This window comes from Saimiri boliviensis, chromosome 2 (genome assembly GCF_048565385.1).
Source record: "Saimiri boliviensis isolate mSaiBol1 chromosome 2, mSaiBol1.pri, whole genome shotgun sequence".
Taxonomy (NCBI): domain Eukaryota; kingdom Metazoa; phylum Chordata; class Mammalia; order Primates; family Cebidae; genus Saimiri; species Saimiri boliviensis.
Genome location: NC_133450.1, coordinates 220,469,108 through 220,491,027, shown reverse-complemented (window position 1 = coordinate 220,491,027; position 21,920 = coordinate 220,469,108). Strand labels below are relative to the sequence as shown.

General features: G+C 53.7%; 1 protein-coding gene across 6 annotated transcripts in view; it reads left to right on the top strand.

Annotated features, from left to right (window-relative positions):
* Nucleotides 1–21,920, top strand: part of SH2D3C (SH2 domain containing 3C) — a 42,164-nt gene that overhangs the window by 6,610 nt on the left and 13,634 nt on the right. The window contains exons 1-3 of one of the 6 annotated variants that reach the window (XM_074395377.1): nucleotides 864–1,200; nucleotides 11,302–11,341; nucleotides 21,473–21,601. In XM_074395377.1, the coding sequence (XP_074251478.1) occupies nucleotides 1,157–1,200; nucleotides 11,302–11,341; nucleotides 21,473–21,601 (213 nt within the window). In that variant the 5' untranslated portion in view covers nucleotides 864–1,156. The other 5 variants (XM_074395376.1, XM_003940597.3, XM_074395375.1 and 2 more) reach the window with 5 other exon arrangements.

Genomic DNA, 21,920 nt, shown 5'->3' with positions numbered 1-21,920 from the left:
ACACATTGGACTCACTACCTTCTCAACCCTAAGGCCATGTCTTTCACACCCTGGGAGACCCCTCAATCCCAGCCAAAAGAGTCCCCGGGTTTTGGATCCTCAGAGCCTTTGTCTCAACCACACCAGTCACATGTGCCTGTTGAAATAAAGAAAAAAACCCAGCTGAGCGAAAGTAATTGTAGGGCTAGTTCTGGGACCTTTCTTTTTTTTTTTTTTTCTGGTAACTTTCTTGAGCAGCTTTTTCCTTAGACATCAAGCACAGCCTCTGTCTCTGAGCTGTGATTGCCTAGACCCCAGATCAGTGAGGAGCAGGACTTTGTAAAGGGGCGGGGTGAATACAGTCCAGATTCTGCTTCTTACTGGCTGCATGACTGGACACATCTGTTCCTCTCCGGGAGCCTCAGTTTCTCATCTGATAAATGGGCATAACAATAGCACCTACCTGGTCGGGTTGTGGTTAGGATTCAAGAATAACATACCTGTAAAATCTCAACACAGTGGCTGGCACGCTGCACTCAGTAAATGGGAATGCTGTATTTACGATTAATAAAACTCATATTTTCCACCATCCCTGGCTGCCTTCTGCCATCCCCTCCTACACTCGGCCTCATTCGGGCGTAGAGGACCAAGGATTGTATGTAGGGGAGACGGCCTGATGGGTCCTGGGGCGTTCTAAGGCACCTCAAGGTGGGAGACTGCACCGGGAGCCTGGCCCTTCCTACCCAGGGAAGCCGAGTTTCGCGGGAGCGGGGCGGGGCGGGGTGGGGCGAGGCGAGGCGGAGTTGAGGGCGTGTATGGGGGCGTGGCCTACCCAGGCTTCGCGGTGAGCTGCTGGAGAGCGAGCTTTGGAACCCGGCGGGCGAGGCGTAGGGGTGTGCTCGGGGGCGCGGCCTTCCCGACACTGACTGACAGGGAGGAGGCGGAGCGAGACCGGAGGCGGAGGGGCGTGTCCGAGGCGAGAGTGTCTTTCCCTGCTGGTAGAATAGGCGGTGGAGCTGGGCCAGGCAACGGGCGTAGGGGCGTGTCTGGGGGGAACGTGGTCTACAGGTCAGTCTCCGCCCCCGGAGTCCGGCTCTGAACTCCGCAGCTCCGTGGCCTGAGAAAGGCGAGAGCTGGGCTTAGGAGGTCCCGGGGCTGCTGCGACAGCGGGGGAAGCATGACTGCCGTGGGCCGACGGTGCCCCGCGCTGGGGTCCCGAGGGTGAGTGATCGAGCTGGGCCTGGGGAGGGCCAACGGGGAGCAGGAGAGGTCGTAGGAGGAAATCTGCACCCCTGGGGCAACTGACAATTTCGGGGGTGAGGTTAGCATCAGGGACTTTTCCAAGCCAACTTTCTTTGGGTGTAACTTTGTCCCCGCAGGCCAGGCATCTGCTCATCTACTCTACCCAACAGCCCCAGAAGAGAAGTACTATCACCCCCATTTTATAAATACGGAAAGAAAGGTTTGCCTGCTGAGTGACACAGCCAGTGAGTGTCAGAACCAGGGTTTAATCCCAGCTTCCTGGCCCCATGCTCTTAACACCTGGGCAACACATTCCTCTCCAGAAGGGCTAGGGCTCCTGAGAAAGGTGGTCTTTTCTTGAGAAACCTTGAGAATGCCAAGTCCAGGACCCAGCTCAAGCTTTCTTCCCCTGTGGACGGACGCCTGCTGGGCCTAGCAGTGTCTCTGGCACCACACTTGGCCAGGAGCTGACCAAGGAAATGGAGAGACTCTTCCCCTCCAGCATCTGGAGTGTCCTGAAGAGGATGGTATTAGCAGACCAGACTGAGCCCCCTTCTGCTGCCCCAGGACCCAGTGCTCCATCTGCCCCCCAGAGGCTGTAGAACATTTCTTCCAGGAGTCCCTGAACCTCAGCCCTGTACCCTGAAGTCACGGGAGCAGCCTTGCCTGTGAGATCTCAGACTAGCCCTGCCCCAGTCTGGGCCTCAGTCTCCCCAGTAGCCCAGATGGGCCTGAGATGGTCTCTGAGGATCCATCCAGCTTAGGGAGGAAAACATTTGGGAATTGCCAGTAAGCAAGGTCGGGGGCCCTGTTCCTGAGTGTCTAGAGGGGGCTGTCCCACTGGCTATACCGGGAGCAGCCTAAGCTGGGGAGACAATGTCCCTCCCCCACCCCTGGGGAGGCAGGGTGCACCTGGAGCAGGAGGAAGGAAGGGGAAAAGGTGAGGCTGCAGAGGTTTCCTGGTGTCCTGTTCCCTGCTGAGATCATGGGGATGAAGAGGAAGGAGGGAGGAGGGGCCTTTAGCTCCCAAAAGAAAGGAAAGCACCAGCTTAGCCTGCCCCCTGCCTCCCAGGGAGCCTCAGTCCTCTGCAGGTCCCAGAGAGGCACCCTCCCGCCTCAGTCCATCGTACAGAGGAGGAAGCAGGGGCCTGGAGAGGGACAGGAAGCCCCAGCACTCCCTACCTCATGCCCACCCACACTGGAATTGTCAGGCAAGGGTCCCACCAGGCATGATCACCAGCTGAGCTCCTGACAGGTGTTGTCTAGCTCGTGGGACCTGTGAAGTGGGCGCCTCTACTGAACTCTATTTTGCCAGTGAGGAGACTGAGGCTCAGAAAGGGGGAGGGACTCTCCTGAGGTCACAGAGATATTGGGTGTCAGGCTTGACTATTTGATCCGAGGCCTGACTAGCTCCTAAGTCCAACTTTCTCTCTCTCTCTCTCTCTCTCTCTTTTTTTTTTTTTTTTTTTTTTTTGACAGAGTCTCACTCTGTCTTGAGACTGGAGTGCAGTGGCGTGATCTCGGCTCACTGCAACCTCCACCTCCCAGGTTCAAGCGATTCTCCTGCCTCAGCCTCCCAAGTAGCTGGGACTACAGGCACACAACCCCACACCAGGCTAATTTTTTTTATTTTGGTACAGACGGAGTTTCACCATGTTGGCCAGAATGGTCTTGATCTCCTGACCTAGTGATCTGCCCGCCTTGGCTTCCCAAAGTGCTGGGATTCCAGGGCATGAGCCACCACCGCACCTGGCCCAAGCCCAAGCTCTTGACCACTAGGTCACATTTCCGCTCCTGCAAGTAAAAATCTCAAAGCTTTTTCTACCATTATTTCATATGACTTCCCATGACCCCTCGGAAAGGAGCCCATTTTACAGATGAAGACACTGAGATTTTTGTGAGGCTAATAACTTGCTTGAGATGATGCAGTTAGTTGAATTGGAATGATACTCATTTTCATACTGACTGAGGTACAGCTATGCCTGACACTGTTCTAGGTTCTGGGAGATGGTGGTGAGCATGGCAGACAAAACCCTGCCTTCATGGAGTCCCCATTCCAGGACAGGGGAGATGGATGATAGACAAGATAGATTAGTTCTGCAGTCAACTAGAAGAGAAAGAGTACGAGAAATTTTTTTTTTTTTTTTGAGATGAAGTCTCACTCTTGTTCCCCAGGCTGGAGTGCAATGGCATGATCTTGGCTCACTGTAACCTCCACCTCCTGGGTTCAAGCTATTCTCCTGCCTCAGCCTCCTGAGGAGCTGGGATTACAGGCACCTGCCACCATGCCCTGATAATTTTTGCATTTTTAGTAGAGACGGGGTGTCTCCATGTTGGCCAGGCTGTTCTGAAATTCCTGACCTCAGGTGATCCGCCCACCTTGGCCTACCAATGTGCTGGGTTTACAGGCATGAGCCACCATGCTCGGCTGTTACCAAGAAAATTTAAAATCAGCCCTAGAATTGGTTGGCGAAAATGGGGAGTGGCTGGTGATGCCAATTTAAGGTTAGCCAGAAAGAAAGGCTCAGTGAGGAAGTGATGTTTGAATAAAGGGCGTGAAGGGACCAACCATCTTGCTATCTAGGAAGGAGCATACCGGGCCGAGAGAACAGCGTGTATAAAGGCCCTGAAGTGGCATGTTTGGGGAACAGCAGAGACCAGTGTGGCCAGGGCACAGCAAGGTGAGGAGGACAGGGAGGGGCTGGGCTGGGAGGCTGGATTGGAAATGGAAGCAGATAACGCAGGGTCTGGAGGGGCCCAGTGAGGACCTGGCTTTGGCTCTGAGCAAAACGGGAGCCATTGCTGGCCTTGAGCAGCATTTAAAAGACCTCTTTTTAGGAGAATCTTTTCTATTTTTGATATTTTTCTGAGACAGGATCTTCTTCTGTTGCCCAGGCTGGAGTGCAGTGGGTTGATCATGGCTTACTGCAGCCTTGAACTTTTAGGAGGCTCTGACTGCAGTTCTGTCACTTTTTAGTGCCTCATCTGAGTGTCCTTTGCCTCCCACCGAGAAATCCAAGCCCCACCCTTCATTTTCAAGGGGCTGTTTGAAGGAAACGGGAACTTGAGAACCAGGGGCACCCTGCGTTGCCCCTGCCCCAGCCCTGGTGCCAGGCACAGAGAACAGGCCAGGATACTCCCCCCCACCCCATTTCCTTTTGGAATGTTGATTCTGGTCCAAGAATTCCCAACTCTCCCCAGAGTCCCACGACCCTCTCGGCCCTGCAGGGTGACGTCAGCTGCCGGGCATCTGGTAGCGATTACCCACCAGGGGAGGGGGTCGTGGTGGGCCCCATTTATGCAGCCTCTTCAGACTCTGGGCGGCTAGTCCTTGTCTTCCGAAGGGGCCCAGCTGCTCCTGGCTCTCATTTCCTGTGGAGACTTTCTCACAGTCCCTGAGACCCCCGGATGCCTTGGGCTGTGGGAACTGGGCTGGCTTGGGAAGGATGGGCTGTCCCCCGACCCCTAGCTGGAGCCACATCCCCCCATGCCCTCAGGGGACCCTGCAGGCTGCTGAACCTGCGTGGGATAAGGGCTGGGGAGGCTAGAAGTCAGGTACAGCGGTAGCTCAGAGGCCCACTGAATGTGTGGTCTTGAGCAAGTCCCTTTTCCTTTCTGAGCCTTAGTTTCCCCATCAGTAAATTGGGGACAGTGACAGCACCTGCTTCATAGGGTCACTGTAGGGACGGGATATGTCAGGTGGGGCATTTATTCTGGACTTGGCCCAAGCAAGTACCAGTAAACAGGAGCTACTCATGCTGTAGAAGGGGAAACTGAGGCCCAATGAGAGGGACTTGCCCAGAGCCACACCACTTCCTACCTCCCAGCCGAGGGCCCTCTCAGGCTCAACCCCATTTCCTCTTCCTGACATTGGTTCTGGACTCTGGTTGAATGCCGTTTTTTTGTTTGTCTGTTTCTTTGCCTTCCCTCCCCAGCTTCTCCTCTTCTCCACCCGGAAGTGGCTCCCAATGTCTGGGGGAGTCCACCCATGTAAGAAATGAAGCAGAGAATTAGACATCAGGCCATCTGGTTCTAGTCTCAGCAGCTGCGTGCCCTGGGTCAAGTTACAAGCTTCAGTTTTCTCCCCTGTAAAATGGGGCTCCAAGATCACAAGCGTTCCATCAGCCACCAGCGCTCAGTAGATGCCTTTTCTTTTTGCTCTTCTTGGTCAGGTTTTGAGACTTGAGTGGCAGCTCTCAGGGCCCAGAGTCCTCAGCTCCACCCTTCCTACCCTGGGAAGAATGGCCCCTGCTCTGCCTTCTCCTTAAGGGCTATCGCCCATCCTGAATTCCTGCTGGACACCCCAGCCCACTCAGGAAGACTGAGGGCTCCGGACAATAGAGAGCGAGCAGGATGTTCAGGGTACAATGGTGGCCCATCCTGGGGAGTGGGGGAGGGCTAAAGCTAAGAGTCTTCCTGGCAGGGAATCCCACAGCCCCCATGGCTGGTGTCCCGGGAGAGACAGGGCTTTCCACCCAGCTCTCTTTGCCCAGGGTCTTTAAGGACTGAGAAGCTCCGAGCAGCCAGGTGGCTGCTGCTTCTCTGCCATGGGTGAGTGAAGACGAGCATGAAGGAAGGAAAGAGGTTGGGCGCAGTGGCTCATGCCTGTAATCCCAGCACTTTGGGAGGCCAAGGCAGGTGGATCACCTGAGGCCAGGAGTTTGAGACCAGCCTGGCCAACATGGCAAAACCCCATCTCTACTAAAAATACAAAAATTAGCTGGGCATGGTGGCACGTGCCTGTAGTCCCAGCTATCCAGGAGGCTGAGGCAGGAGAATCGCGTGAACCCAGGAGGCAGAGGTTGCAGTGAGCCGAGATTGCACCACTGCATTCCAGCCTGAGCAACAGAGCAAGACTCCATCTCAAAAAAAAAAAAAGGGAAAGAACTTCCGTTTCCCAGGAGGGGCAGGGTGGGAGGGTGGCAGATCTCCATGGGTGGAGGCTGGGGCAGCAAGAGGAGACCCATATGGACCAGGGAACCTTGCACCCCTCCTTCTCACAGCCCTTTGGGGGAGATAACGATAATGTGCCCACTTCACAGATGAGGAAGTTGAGCTTCAGAGAGGGAAGGTAGGAGCCAGGGATGGGGCAGGGGAAAAGCTGAGAGGCAGGTGGCAGAGGCTGGGGAGGTCTCCACTTGAGGATATATGTCCAAGCCTCAAGGCCCAAGGGAACAGACAGGGACAGAGAGCAGATCGACCTCTGCAGAGGACCAGCCCACCATCATGATAGAGGGCCAGGGTTGGGCAGGATGGCAGCCTCTCCCCACCCCTTCTCCTACAGGGCTCACCCTTCACTCTGGCCCAGGATGGAGGCCCTTAAGGTGAAGCTCAGATTTAAACATGCATTGGGGCAAAATAAAGGATAATGGGCTTTAATTACTGCTCATTAATCAATTAATTAAGCTAATGTATGCAATAAGTGGCATCAGTTATCAGAACAAATCAGTTAATACAGGCAATGAAAGGGGTTGGTTATTTAAATAATTAATGCTGATGATTAATGGGACTGATTAAGCTCAATTGTCACTATTATTTATTAATTGATTTCACCACTAATACAGCAGGAGAAGGCTCTTTTAGGTTCATAAAATGAGGAATAAATACATTAATTAGTGAGCTGAGTTTTACAAATGGATGTTTTGATTCCTGGATTTGATCATTACAATGAGAGGGAGAGTATTCTAGAAATCTCCAGGCAAATGAGCTCTGAAGGCTGAGTAGGAATGACCCCAGCCAAAAAGGAGAGAGGATATCCCAGGCAGAGGGAACATCACATGCAAAGGCCCTGAGGCTGCAGGGAACAGAGCTCTTCGGAGGAGGGTTGAGGAGGCTAGAGTCCAAGGAAGGGAGAGGAGACAGAAGAGATTTGACCAGCAGAGGCTGGGTCACAGATGGCCCAGCCAAGAGGACTAGACTTTGTGCTCAGGGCTTCAGGGGGCTGCTGTGACATTCATTCATTCAAAAAAAAAATATTTACTGGGTTCCTGATGATTCCTGACACTGTCTAGACCAAAACACAAACCCTTGTCTGTGTGGGGCTGATGTTCTAGTGAGAGGAGCTAGTCCCTGCATGAGAGGAAGTGCCTGCTGAGTCAGATGAGGAGTCAGAGCAAAATTAAGCAGGGAAGGGAGTGTGGGAGTTGGGGAAGGTTACACTTTCAGAAGGGGTGACCAGGGAAGGCCTTGCTGAGAAGGGGACGTTTTAGTGAAGAACAGAAGGAAGGGCTGGGCGTGGTGGCTCACACCTGTAATCCCAGCACTTTGGGAGGCTGAGGGGGAGGATTGCTTGAGCCAGGAGGTCCAGGCTACAGTGGGCCATGATCTCACTATGGCACGCCAGCCTAGGCGATAGAGTGAGACTCTGTTTCAAAAAAAAAAAAAAAAAAAGAATTGAAGGGCCAGGCATGGTGGCTCATGCCTGTAATCCCAGCACTTTGGGAAGCTGAGGCCAGTGAATCACATGAGGTTAGGAGTTCAAGACCAGCCTGGCCAACATGGCGAAACCCTGTCTCTGCTAAAAATACAAAAATTAGCCTAGCGTGGTGGTGGGTGCCTGTAATCCCAGCTACTTGAGAGGCTGAGGCAAAAAAATCACCCGGACCTGGAAGGTAGAGGTTGCAGTGAGCTGAGATCGCATCACTGCACTCCAGCCTGGGTGACAAAGTGAGACTCTTTCTTAGCAACAATAACAACAACGAAAGAGCAGGAGGGAGGGAACCCAGGGGATATCTGGAGGAAAAGTATCCCAGGCGGAGAGAAGAGAAAGTGCAAAGACCCTGAGGTGGGGTGGGGAGACGGAGCAGTGCCGGCGAGGAGGAGTGTGGTGGGCCGTGCGGTCAGACTGTGCAAGGACCTTAGCTCTTACTGTGAGTGAAGCTGGGGGCCACGCCAGTGGGTTGGAGCTGAGGAAAGCTGTGATCTGACTTTCATTTGAACAGCACTGCTGTGGTTGCAGTGGGGGGAGAATAGGTCTCAGGGGCACAGATGGAAGCAGGGAGGCCAGTGGAAGGTGGTGGCAATAGTCCAGGCAAGTGATGGCAGCAGATTATAACTGGACATGGTCACTGTGTCTTGGACATGTCAGGGTGTTGTAGCACCACAGGGTGAGGCCATGGGGTGGAAGAGTGGCCCCAGAGCCTCAGTTTCCCTGGCCTGGGCCTCTGCCCCAAGCAGCCCCATAGGCTCTGTACACCCTGATCTCTTGTGCAGGCACCCTGTCTGCAAGGCTCTGCCCCTGTCCCAGGGCATGAGGGGAAGTGGACAGGAAGCAGGAGGAAGCACTGGATTGATCCAGTGTCCCGGCCAATCTGTTCCCAGCAGCAGGAGGATTTCCGGGCCTGAATAGCAGGAAATGCTGGGATGGGACACCTCACCCGGGAAGAGTGGGCGGAGGTGTGTGGGGGAGGGGTCCCCACTCTACCTCACTCCCACTGCTGCTGGAGAGAGAGACCCTAACAGCCCAGTGGCAGTAGCTGGGCTGTAGCCTGAGGGACTGTGGTTAGATACCATCTAGGACTTTTTAGGAGAGAAGATTAGCAACAAGGAACCCTAGAATGTTAGAACAGGGAGGGCCATCAGACAGCTTCTCAAGGAGGAGCTTTTGGCCTCAGGATAGGGAGAACACGCAATTTTATTTTTTATCTCAGCTTTATTTTGCTGTAAATATTAGGCTCCTGTATTTAAGGAGGAGTTTCAATATTCCACCTCACCTCCCCATTTTGCAGATGGGAAGACTGAGGCCTTTCTTAGCCTGAGACCCTGAACCCAGCCTAACAAAATGAATGATGACGGCAATTAACAATTAACATTAGATATTTACTGTTCATGCATTCCTTTAAATAAATTTCTTTCTTTTTCTTTTTTGAAACAGTCTTACTCTGTCACCCAGGCTGGAGTGCAGTGGTGTGATCTTGGCTCACTGCAACCTCTTCTTCTTGGGTTCAAGTCATTCTCCTGCCTCAGTGTCCCAAGTAGCTGGGGTTACAGGTGTGCGCCGCCGCACCCAGCTAATTTTTCTTTAAGCAATGTTTCTTTTTTTTCGAGGCAGAGTTTTGCTCTTGTTGCCCAGGCTGGAGTGTAATGGCGTGATCTCGGCTCACTGCAACCTCCACCTCCCGAGTACAAGTGATTCCCCCACCTCAGCCTCCCGAGTAGTGGGATTACAGGCATGTGCCACCACACCTGTCTAAATTTTGTGTTTTTAGTAGACATGGGGTTTCACCATGTTGGTCAGGCTGGTCTTGAACTCCTGACCTCAGGTGATCTGCCTGCCTTGGCCTCCCAAAGTGCTGTAATTACAGGTGTGAGCCACCATGCCTGGCAAGCAATATTTCTTGAGCTCCTGCAGGCACTGTACTGGGGACTGGGGTCTCAATGGTGAATTAGATAAAGTCAACAGTTTCATAGGGCATCAGATAATTAAGTCAACAAATAAATATAAAGTGGCCATTTCAAGCAGAAATTGGAAAAATTGAAAATAAAGCAGGGTTGGGAACGCAGAGTGAAGGAACGAGGCACTATTCTAGGTGGGGTCATCAGGGAAGGCTCCTCCGAAGAGGTGACATTAAGCAAAGCCCTGAATAAAGAGGAAGGAGGGACAAGCTTCACGAAGCCCTGGGGGAAGAGCATTCCAGGCAGAGAGGGAACAGCAGAGGCAAAGGCTCTGTAGCTGGAATGAGTTGGCAAGGAGGGTGAGGCAGAGGCAGAATGAGGAGCAGGATGTGTGAGGGAGACAGGTTGGAGGGTTGGCGGTGTGGCCATCGGGTACCACCAGGCCACATGGGGCCTTGTGGGTTGGGGACCAGATGGCTCAATTTATGCCTGTTTTTCTGGCTTAATCATGGTACCCTCTTTACTCTCACAAGGAAGAAAAGTTCTGGTTTAGATGCTAAATTGTACGGCCACAGAGAGGGGTTTAGATTTTGTTCTTCCAGAGATGGGAGCCGCTGAAGGGCTGAGGGTGGTGTGTTTGCCATGATCTGCTTGGGTTGTAAGCTTAGGAGCCTTCTGGCCTCGGGGCAGAAGCTGACTGTGGGTAACAGTGGACACGGAGCCTTCAGGAAGGCTGTTCTGCGCCCCCAGAGACACGAGGGTGGCCCCGCTGCGAGGACAGGGTGGACGTGAGGAAAAAAGTCAGGATGGATTGTGACAGCGGAGCAGGATTTCCTGGTGACCTGGATGTGGAGCTGAGTGGAAGAGAGGGGCACAAAGGACCGGGAGGTTTTCGGCCCGGTTGGCCGAAGCTGCAGGAAAGAGGAAGCTGACATCAGCTGAGACAGGGGAGATGGGGCGGGGCGGGGAGGAGCCGCAGTTCTGCTTTGGATATGACAAGTTGGAGATGTTGTCAGACATCCAAGGGCAGGCGTCCAGGAGGTAGCTGGGTTTCCGAATCTGGGGTTGGAGAGGCGGGTCTAGGCTGCGTGAGGGTAGGGGTGGCATTTAAGGCTGTGCAGTGGGAGGAGTGGTTCCTGGTGGCTCTCAGGAGGAAGGAAGGGAAAACAGCCCCCTCTGGCCTCTGGCCTCTCCAGGGTGTGCACCCTGGGGGCAGAATCAATTCCATAGCCCTCTAGCACTGGCAGTGGCTATGACTGGGTCACTCTGCCCTAGGAAGTAAACGTGGGGCAGGAAGACCGGGGCCCTCCAGTGTTTAGAGTTAGGGACGATGGGGGTGGGGTGGGAGGAGGGGGTGGGGAAGGCAGAAAGAAAAAGAAGAAAACCAGGGAAGCGTGGTGTCCAGAGCCCAGTGAAGAAAGTGGTTTGGGAAGTAGGCCCCATAATAAGTTTGTAGCATTCATTATGCCCTGAGCCCTCCAGTCAATGCCATTATGCAGATACCGTCATTATTCCTGATTTACGGATAGGAAACCCAGGTTCAAAGAGGTGAAGGGGCTTGCCCAGGGGTGCACAGCTGGAAAGTGGAGGAGCAGCCAGGCCAGCCGATAAGTGCCCCCTCCTGTCTTCAGGGTGAGCCTGCTGGGGTCCCAAGGACCAGGTGCTGGCTCCAGGCCGGCAGGCAAGAGACTGGCGACTGGGAGCCAAGCAGAACTGGGGCCACTCACTTGCCTTCTTTCCTTCCAGGGCTGCTGGAGAGCTGGAGGCTGGCGGAGACTACGTGAAGGTAGGAGGGGCAGGGCCAGGGGTTGGTCAGAGGACACTGTAGGTCTCAGAGCCTGTTCCATTACAGGTGGCAGAGCCCTTCCTCAAGTCTTGTTAGGAGCCCGACCTCACTGTGTATTCCCAGGAGGGGAGGTTCTCGGAGTCCAGGCAGCGTTTGGATCCAGTTTCATTCTCAGCCATTATTCTCTCCTGGCCCCAAACTCAGGGCATCCCAGTATTTGTTATCATCGGACCCCACCCACCAGCCAGCTGGACTGGGCCCTACCAGTGTCTCCATGAAAAGGATGCAGCCCACCAATCCCACCCAATCTTTGTGCACCTACTGTGTGCCGGCAGTGGGAGCAGGGAGCAGGATAGGATGACTCAGTTTTTTTATCACAGATAATGAGCACAGCTCAGATTTATCCAAAGCTTAGTTTATCCTGGGCACTGGGAATGTTGAAAACGCAGTTTTGGCTGGGCGAAGTGACTCACGCCTGTAATCCCAGCACTTTGGGGTGCCAAGGTGGGTGGATCACTGGAGGTCAGGAGTTCAAGACCAGTCTGGCCAACATGGTGAAACCCTGTCTCACTAAAAATACAAAAAAATTAGCCAGGCATGGTGGTGTGTGCCTGTAATCCCAGCTACTCGGGAAGCTGAGGCAGGAGAATCGCTTGAACCCAGGAGGTGGAGGTTGCAGTGAGCCGAGATGGTGCCACTGCACTCCAGCCTGGGGTGGGGGGGAGAAAAGGCAGTTTTGAAATAAAAATGATAGTAATAATGATAATAAATAACATTTTGAGTACCTGCTGTGTGCACATCCTGTGCTGGCTGCTAGATGCTGGAGGAGAGCTGTTCTTTACATGAAAGGTCTTTGACCTTCTCCCTCATCACTGGCTAGGAAAAGCCTTCTTGTGCCCGTTTACAGATGGGAAACTGGAGGTACAGAGAAGTGCGGTGACTTGCCCTGGGTCACATTACTTTGAATAGTGAAAACTACAATTACTTTTGCAACAACCTAATATTACAAGGAAAAACTGGGATTACATCCCAAGTTTGATGCCAGTACTATACCCAAAGCCCTTGGCTTTCTATCCCCAGGAGCCTGACCCTGAGCCAAGCCCTGTGCTGAGTACTGAGAATAGGCAGAGGGCAAGGAGCACCAGGCCCTGAATTCAAAGGGCTTCCAGTCCACGTGGGACCCAGGGAAGAATCATACGGTGGTTTGTGCTTGTTTATTTGCAATCCATCAGATCCAACTTTTATTTTTATTACTCTTTTTTTAAGAGATGGGATCTTGCTCTGTCTCTCACTGAAGCCTTGAGCTCCTGGGCTCAAGGAATCCTCCTACCTTAGCCTCCCAACTCCCTGGGACTACAGGTGTGTGCCACTGGCTAACTAAAAAACAACTTTTTTAAAGATGGGGTCTCACTATGTTGCCCAGGCTGGTCTCAAATGCCTGGCCTCAAGTGATCCTCCTGCCTCAGCCTCTCAAAGTGCTGGGATTACAGACATGAGCAACCACATCTAGCAGATCCAAATTTTAGTTCCATCAAAGCATGATGGGCTGGGTGTAGTGGCTCAGGCCAGGTTCAGTGGCTCACAACTGGCACAGTGGCTCACACCTGTAATCCCAGCACTTTGGGAGGCCACAGTTTGAGACCAGCCTGGCCAACATGGCAAAACCCTGTCTCTACTAAAAATACAAAAATTAGCCAGGAATGATGGCACATGCCTGTAATCCCAGCTACTGGGGAGGCTGAGGCAGGGGAATTGCTTGAACCCAGGAGGTAGAGGTTGCAGTGAGTTGAGATCGCACCACTGCACTTCAGCACTCCAGCCTAGGCAACTGAGAAAAAAAAAAGCATGACATAGGCTGATATAAAAAAACCCACAAAACAAAAAAAAACACTAAATTTTAGTCTGAGATCTGCCACTTACTTGCCACTGGCTTTGGGTGTGGGCATCACTTCTCTGAGCCTGTGTTTGCCTATATGAAGTAGGGGTAACAGTGGTGCCTCCAACCCAGGGTTGCTATGGGTTCAGTGAGCCCATTGTCATGAGTGGGGAGCTGGGTCTAGAACAGGGTGGGCTGGCCTGGCTTCTAACCCCAGGGACATTTCATCATCCCGAGATGCTACCTGCACAACTCTGTGTAAGTGACTAGTAATGGGGTAGCTTGGGAGGTGCTCAGATTGCTGCCCCCTCACCGTCACCAGAAGCTGTGGGACCTCCAGACATAGGGATGACTTTCAGCTGGGGAGCTGGGGAGCTGGAGATCAAGGAAAGCTTTCTGGAGGTGGAGGCACTGGAGTCAGGCCATTGTGGTTGACTGGGAACAGTCACTGAGATGACTCCATGAATGAAATGCTGGACAGGAGACAACGTTACGCAGAGACAGGTAGGAGAGTGGTCCTGGCAGAGGCAGGAGTGTGGACAAAGTCAGAAAGTAAACTGCGTGAGCCCAGAAACAGCCCAGGGCAGCCGCAAGTCGAGCAGAAATTCGAGTCCTTATGCCACCAGGGGAGGGAAGACATGGGAAAACTGACACCAAAGCCAGTGGCTGGAATGCAGGGGCCATATTTCAGCATCCTGCAGACCCCAGCTGCCCGGTAAGTAGTGAGATCCCTGTGAAGAATGTTAGGTTTATATTTTTTTCTTTAGTTTATTTTTAGGGGTTAAAAAAATGTAGGTTTTTTTTTTTTTTTTTTTTTTTTTTTTTTTAGTATTGTAAAATAAATAATACCTCCTCAGTAGAACTGATTAAACAGTCTCCCAAAGGATAAAGTCAAAGGAACGTTAATTTTAGTTTCAAGATTCAGTCAGATGAGGTTCCGGGCACTGCGGCTTATGCCTGTATTTCCAGCAATTGGGAGGCCAAGGTGGGAGGGTCATTTAAGGCCAGGGGTTCGAGACCAGCCTGGGCAACATAGCAAGATCCTGTCTCTACAAATAATATATGAAAATTAGTTGGGAAGGCCAGGTGCGGTGGGTCACATTTGTAATCTCAGAACTTTGGGAGGCCAAGGTGGGTGGATCATTTGAGGCCAGGAGTTTGAGACAAGCCTGGCCAAGACAGTGAAACCCCTCTACGAAAAATACAAAAAAATTGGCCAGGTGTGGTGCCTCACACCTGTAATCTCAGCACTTTAGGAGGATGAGGTGGGTGGATCACTTGAGGTCAGGGGTTTGAGATCAGCCTGGCCAACATGAAGAAACCACATCTCTACTAAAAAACAAAAAAACAAAAAAACAAAAAACAAAAAAAACAAGAAAATTAGCCAGGCATGGTGGCACACTACTGTAATCCCAGCTACTTGGGAGGATGAGGCAGGATAATTGCTTGAATCTGGGAGGTGGAGGTTGCAGTGAGCTGAGGTCTTGCCACTGCACTTCAGCCTGGGTGATGGAGCAAAACTCCCATCTCAAAAAAAAAAAAAAAAAAAAAATTATCTGAATGTGGTGGTGCATTCCTATAATCCCAAATACTTGGGTGGCTGAGGCATGAGAATCACTTGAACCCAGGAGGCAGAGGCTACAGTGAGCCAAGGTTGAGCCACTGCACTCTAACCTGGGTGACAGAGTGAGATTGTGTCTCAAAAAAATAAAAAATAAAAAATAAAAAATAAAAAAAAATGGCCAGGGGCGGTGGCTCAAGCTTGTAATCCCAGCACTTTGGGAGGCCGAGGCAGGTGGATCACGAGGTCAAGAGATCGAGACCATCCTGGTCAACATGGTGAAACCCCGTCTCTACTAAAAATACAAAACATTAGCTGGGCATGGTGGCACGTGCCTGTAATTCCAGCTACTCAGGAGGCTGAGGCAGAAGAATTGCCTGAACCCAGGAGGCGGAGGTTGCGGTGAGCTGAGATCGTGCCATTGCACTCCAGCCTGGGTAACAAGAGCAAAACTCCGTCTCAAAAAAAAAAAAAAAAAAAAAAAAATTAGTTGAGCGTGGTGGTGTGTGCCTGTAGACTCACCTATTCTGGAGGCTGAGGCAAGAGAATTGCTTGAGACTAGGAGGTCAAGACTGCAGTGAGCTATGATTATGCCACTGTGCTCCAGCCTGGGCAACAGAGGGATACTTTGTATCTTTAAAAAAAAAATCAAATGAGGGTTAAAAGGAATCAATAGTTGGCTTCTAAAAGCCCCCTCGTAGGCCGGGTGCAGTGGGTCATGCCTGTAATATGAGCACTTTTGGGATGCCAAGGCAGGTCGATCAGGTCGATCACTTGAGGTCAGGAGTTCGAGACCAGCCTAGCCAACATGGTGAAAGCCCATCTCTATTTAAAAAAAAAAAAAGAAAAGAAATTTAAATTAGCCATGTGTGGTGGCATGCACCTGTAATCCCAGCTACTCGGTAGGCTGAGGCAGGAGAATTGCTTGAGCCTGGATGGCCGAGGTTGCAGTGAGCCAAGATGAGTCACTACACTCCAGCCTGGGCAACAAAAACAAACTCCATTTCAAAAACAAAAACAAAAGCCCTCTCCTACTTGAGGTCCTCATCTTTGAGGGGTCAGCATCCAGAACTTCCGAGTTCTCAAACTATTTTGTGAATCCTTTGATTCTAAGGCAAGAATTCTTAAATTCCAAGGCCATAAAATTCCAGGCTGCATGCTCAGAGCTTTAGATGTATTTACAGAAAACAAACAACTGAGGCCCAGTGAAGTGGACTCACCCACCTGTGGTCACACAGCCTGCCAGAAGGATTTGGACCCGAAGCCTGACTGATGGGGAATCAGCAGTGGCTCCCTCTGCATTGAAGAGCCTAAGGTTCTGGGACAAAAGTCCAGTTTCTTCTACTTTTCTTTCTTTTTTCTTTTTCTTTTTCTTTTCTTTTCTTTCTTTTTTTTTTTTCTGAGACAGTTTCGCTCTTGTTGCCCAGGCTGGAGTGCAATGGCACAATCTCCGCTCACCACAACCTCTGCCTCCCAGGTTCAAGCGATTCTCCTGCCTCAGCATCCCGAATAGCTGTGATTAGCTACCACACTTGGCTAATTTTTAGTAGAGACAAGGTTTCTCCGTGTTGATCAGGCTGGTCTCAAACTCCTGATCTCAGGTGATCCGCCCAACTTGGCCTCCCAAAGTGCTGGGATTACAGGCACGAGCCACTGGGCCTGGCCTCTTTTTCTTTTTGACACAGAGTCTTGCTCCATCGCCTGAGCTGGAGTGCAGTGGTGCAATCTCGGCTCACTGAAACCTCCACCTCCTGGGTTCAAACGATTCTCATGCCTCAGCCTCCTCAGTAGCTGAGATTACAGGCATGTGCCACCATATCCAGCTTTTTTTTTTTTTTTTGTATTTTTAGTAGAGGCGGGGTTTCACCAAGTTGGCCAGGCTGGTCTCGAACTCCTGGCCTCAAGTGATCCACCTGCCCCAGCCTCCCAGAGTGCTGGGATTACAGGCGTGAGCCACCGTGCTTGGCCAAAAAGTAGAGTTTCTAAGACAGGAAGCTTGAAAATAATAGCATGCACTTATTGAACGCTTACTTCATGCCTGGCAACTTACATGCACCAGCTCAGCGGAAGCTCACAAGAATTCTATCAGGTCAATGCAGGCATTAGCTGCGTTTGACATGTGCATTTTCCACAAGTAAGTGGTAGCTTGTGGAAGCGGCTGGTGGGAGTGGGCGCACCGGTAGTTACCGGACAGTGGAACCAGGCTGCCTCCCTAACTATTGGGCTTTACTGGCTCTCTGCACCCTGAGTCTGTCAGTGAACATCGTGATTCCCAGCAGAGTCTCTCGTTCCAAAACAGGGATTAGAACTCCGGGGCTATGGGAGATTTCCTGAGGCCACAAAGGATTTGGTCGAGCACACACAGGGATTTTTCTAGTTTTAGATATGATTTAATTCAAAATCTCTGCCCGCTCCCGGTCTGTTAGAGGTGCGGCAAGTGGGGGAGGCAGGAACCTCCCCTCGCTGGTCCAGGGGTCCCCCACCCAATTCCGCTGTTCCCGGTAATGCCCCCCTTGGCAGGTCCTCCGCTCCGCGCCCGCAGCTCCAGGCAGCTCGAGAGCGCGGGACTATAGGGCGGGGGGCGAGGGGCTGGGAGCGGGGGGCGGGCGGAGGGAGGAACAATGGCCCCCTCCCCTCCCCTGGCCGGCTGGAGGGTGGGGTCTCCCCGCCCCGCCTCCCCGCTCCTCCCCCGACAAGGCGATGAGGTAATCGCGCCGCTGAGAGGCACGCGCAGCCGGTGCCCAGCCGGTTGGTCCCCGCGCCCCTGCCCCGCCGGCCACCGCCCCCCAGCACCGTCCCGGCCCCGGCCGCCCGGCCCCACCATGACCGAGCGGTGCAGCCTGTGGAGCGCCCTGTCGGCCGCCGCCTGCTGCTTCTACCGCGGCTCCTTCGTGCAGGTGCAGGTGAGGGGGCGGCTCGGCCCCCGCCACGCGCGCTGGGCTGGGACCCCCGGCCGCTCCACCCGGGGCCCTACAGCCAGCCAGGGAGCTGCAGCCCCGCGTCGCCTGGCAGGGTCGGTCCGGTCCGGTCCGGTCCGGCCCAGCCGGGCCGGTCTGGGGAGGGGGCGGGGTCGCCCCAACCTCACCTCTGGGTGCCCAGGAGCTCCGCAGGGTGAGGGTTCAGCGACCACTCCTGGGATTCCGGGCTGCGGGGGATGCCGGTCCGGTTCTGCCTCCTCCGCAGCAGGGAGAGACCTGGGGCGGGAGGACTGGTAGATGGGGTCCCCTGCGCCCTGCCTGTCCTCCGCCTGGTTCGCTGGCCCTTGCGGCTGACCCAGGCACCCTGGCTCCCCATTGTACCGGGGGCGCTGGGCTGGGGTCTGAAGGCTGAGTGAGGAGCAGGAAACGCGGGGGATGCTTCGGGTGCCAGGGTTGGGGCCAGAGTGCCCGCCACCCTCCCGCCCTCTAGCTGGGCTCGGGCATGCCTGGGGCGCGGGTCTCTCCTAGCCCAGCTGGCGGGCACTGCAGGACGGCGCCGCGGCGGTGAGAGGGTTAAACGGAAGGGGGTGGAGGGGAGGACCCGGACCCCGCCTCTCTGCGGAGCATCCTTTGGGCACGGCTTTGCTTGGGGTTGGGACGCTGAGAGGAGCTGGAAGGGATGCTGCGCTCGCGCTGGCGGGAAGAGGTTAAGACACTGTCCGGGGGTCTCCACCCTCCTGCCCCTTGATCCCCCTGGGAGATGCCAGGCGCGTCGGTTCTGCGCTCCCCCAGGCTAACACACGCGCGCGGAGCCCGCCTGAAGGACAGCCCCGCCGGCAGCGGAGCGCAGCATCCCCGCACCGGCCAATCAGGCGCGCGCAGGCCGGGAGGCGGTGAGATCATCTCTGGCCAATAGCAGGGCGCCGAGCGCTGGGATGCTGCATTCGCACCCCAGCACCCCCAACTCTAGGGAGCTGGGGCCCCAGGTCGAGGTGAGATCAAGGCACAGGGACTCTAGGGTACCTCACCCTCAGGTGTGCAGGAGGACCAAGTTGGTCCTCCCAAACTCTCTGGAAGCGGTGGTTAAGCTGGCAAAGGGGAGCCCAGTCTCCCAGCCCCCTTTAACGGATGAAACTGCCCAGGCCCAGAGAGGGGAAGTGACTGGCTCAAGGTCACACAGTGGCAGCCTTGGGGTGGGTTCTTCAACACCCAGCCTCCTCCCTCCTTTGCCCGCGTCCCTCTAGCTCCAGCTGTGGAGCTGGGGGAAGGTGTCAATCGCATGCTGTTTGTCAGGGAGGATACCAGAAGGCTGGGATCCTGGTTCCCTTTTTCCCTGTGATGCCCACTCTTCCCTCCCCAGGGTTTGGTGTGATATGAGGAAAGAGGACTAGGCCTGTGTGGGCACCGCAAAGTGAGAGGGAGAGAGGCCAGGGACCCCCAGAAATAGGGAACCCCTTGGAGAAGGGTAGGTGGCTGAGAAGGCCTGGATCCTAGCTCAGCCCTGGGCCTCTCTGCCCTTCAGGGACATCAGTTTCTACCATGGGTGGAGGATGTACAGAATTCCCACCCCCAGGCTCCGCCTTTCCCCTGAGCACCTGTGCAAACCACCCACTCCCACCATCTGTCCCCACAGCCCTGAGGGCTCCTCGAAGTCCACATTTTCATGGGCCCACTGCCAATCTGCTCCTGCCCCAGGCTTGCCCACTCAAAGTGTGCCCTATCATCCTTCCAGGATCTCAGCCTGGAGTCCTCTCTGACTACTCCATCCCAGTCCCCCACATAGATCAATGGACATCTAAACTCCCCTTCCCCCACTCCCTCTCCCACACCCCATCTGCCCTACCACTGCCTGGAAAACTCTAGGCTGCTCTCCACAGGTGGACTAAACCTGCCCCAACATTTCCAAATCCTTCCATGGCTCTGCTGTGGCCTCTGGGTAAACCTCAGCTCCCTGAGGCAGCCCTTCCACACCTGACCCTACCCCAACAGCCCCTTGGAAACTTCTCATCCATCTCCCCTCCCTCTCCTTGGTTCTGCCTGTAGGGCCCTGACTTTGCAGCTGTCTCCCCAGAAGCTCTTCCCTGCCCACCTGTCTACCCACTCTGTCCACCCTGGTGCTTCTGCTTGGCTCCCTGAGTCCTTCTTCAGGCCTCAGCAAAAGCATCACCTTTTCAGGGAAGTGATCCCAGACTCTGCCCCCTGCCTTGGTTGGTGGTACACCATCTCCGTCTGTGCATCTCTGGACATTCAGGAAACCTGGAATTGACTGTCAGTGTCTGCAAAGGCTCCCCAGGGCAGAGGCTACCTTGGATCCTCAGCCCTGGCATAGGACCAGGGTAGGGATTTAGTCAGTGTTGAATGGAGTCAGAGATTCTAGGTTATCTCTGACACTGGGAATCATGGTGTCTTGGGAGCAATGCAGACTGGGGTAAACTCAGGCAGTGTGGGAGCAGAGGGGTGAAGGATGTGTCCATAGAATTAGGAGGCAAGATCTGTGGATGGTCTGAGGAGGCAGGGAGTGGACTGGAGGACCCTAGGACTCTGGGGAGCCAGGGATCCCAGGGAGAGACTCACCTGGAATGAAGGCCCTTTACTGCCCTCCCTCATCGATCCTGCCTTCTGGTGTCTGTCTGTCTTGGAGTAGTCATCTTTGGGGTCCAGAGTCAGGGAAAGGAGAGGAAGGACTGTCCCATGTGCTCACAGTGATTAGGATGTCCATATACCAGTAGTATTCTGGAGTGCTCTTTTCATCCTCACATGAGGTGAAGCAGGTTCTATCACTGTACCCATTTCAATGAGGAAGAAATTGAGGCCCAGAGACCTCACATGGCACAGCTAGGATTGGGCTGGGCTCTGGTGGGGGTACACCTGGCACTGAAGACTCCCCTTCTTCTGTCCTTAGGGCCCCTGGGATCCATCAGCCTCCAACTTGAGGCCATAGTAACCAGGAGTCTCTCCTGGGCCAGGTGGGAGGGTGGAGTACTGGGCATCATTTCCCTCAGTGGCCTTGGACTTCCTTGCTGGGCTGTGATCTCCCCATCTGGTGAGGATTGCTGGGGATTTCAAGGGTGAGATGGCCTTGGAAATTGTGAAGGGCAATGTAGATGTCTGTGTAGGGTCCCCATGTCCTGGTTTATGGTCCCTTCCCCATCCTTGCACTGTAGCATGCATCATCCCAGAACCTATCCTTGTCCTACCAGCTTTGTGGTTTTGCTCACACCTTTTCCTGCAGTACCTGTTGCCTTGCCTCCAAGATTCACCTGTAGAAATCCCCCTCTGACACTTCAAGATCAGCTCGGTGCCCTTGGTGCATAATGAGTGTTTTCTTACTGCCATATCCTCCAGGAAGGCTTCCCAGATCCCTCTGCCTCACCCAGACTTACTCCAGCTTGTAAAAGCCACCCCGCTCTTTGCCGCTGTCCAGTGCCGTGGTGCTGACTGCAGTCTACTCAGAGGCTCCCACTGCTTTTGCCTCTCCTCGGCCTAGGCGCTGCCTTTAGGGCCGGGCTTGATTTACATATCACCGCACCCACCCCTGGCATATGGCACAGGACCTGGAATGCAGTTGGCATTGTTTGGTGGAATTAATTGAGATTTCTTTACTTTTTCTGGGACCCATGGGAATGGACCTTTCTGGTACCTGTGCCTTAGTGCTACCAGAGTCCCAGGAGAGGAGGAGTTCACCCACGGTAGAATGAAGTTGGGAGGGCAGGAGGAAGGGGGCTTTAAGTTGGATGCCAACTTTTGCTGTCTCCACCCCCCCACCCCCACCCCAGTTCTCCAAGGAGAAGTACATTCTGGACTCATCACCGGAGAAACTGCACAAGGAATTGGAGGAGGAGCTCAAACTCAGCAGCACGGATCTCCGCAGCCACGCCTGGTACCATGGCCGCATCCCCCGAGAGGTGAGCGGGCCCGAAGCTGGGACTTCGACCCTGGACCCTCCCACGCACTGCCTTGGCCAGCCCCAGCCCTGGCTGCAGCCACCTGGGAGACCCTGACCTATTACTTGGTAGATTCAATCAGAATGGACTGGGATGAGGTCTAGCTCTGCCCTTTACTATGTGACCTTGAACAAGTTGCTTCACTTCTCCAAGCCTCAGTATCTATTGCAAAGGCTTATTGTAAAAATTAAATGAAACAATGCAGGTAAAATGTTTAACGTGATGCTTGACACCATGAATGTTGGCCTTTGTTGTTATTATTACTGCTATTGTTACTGGT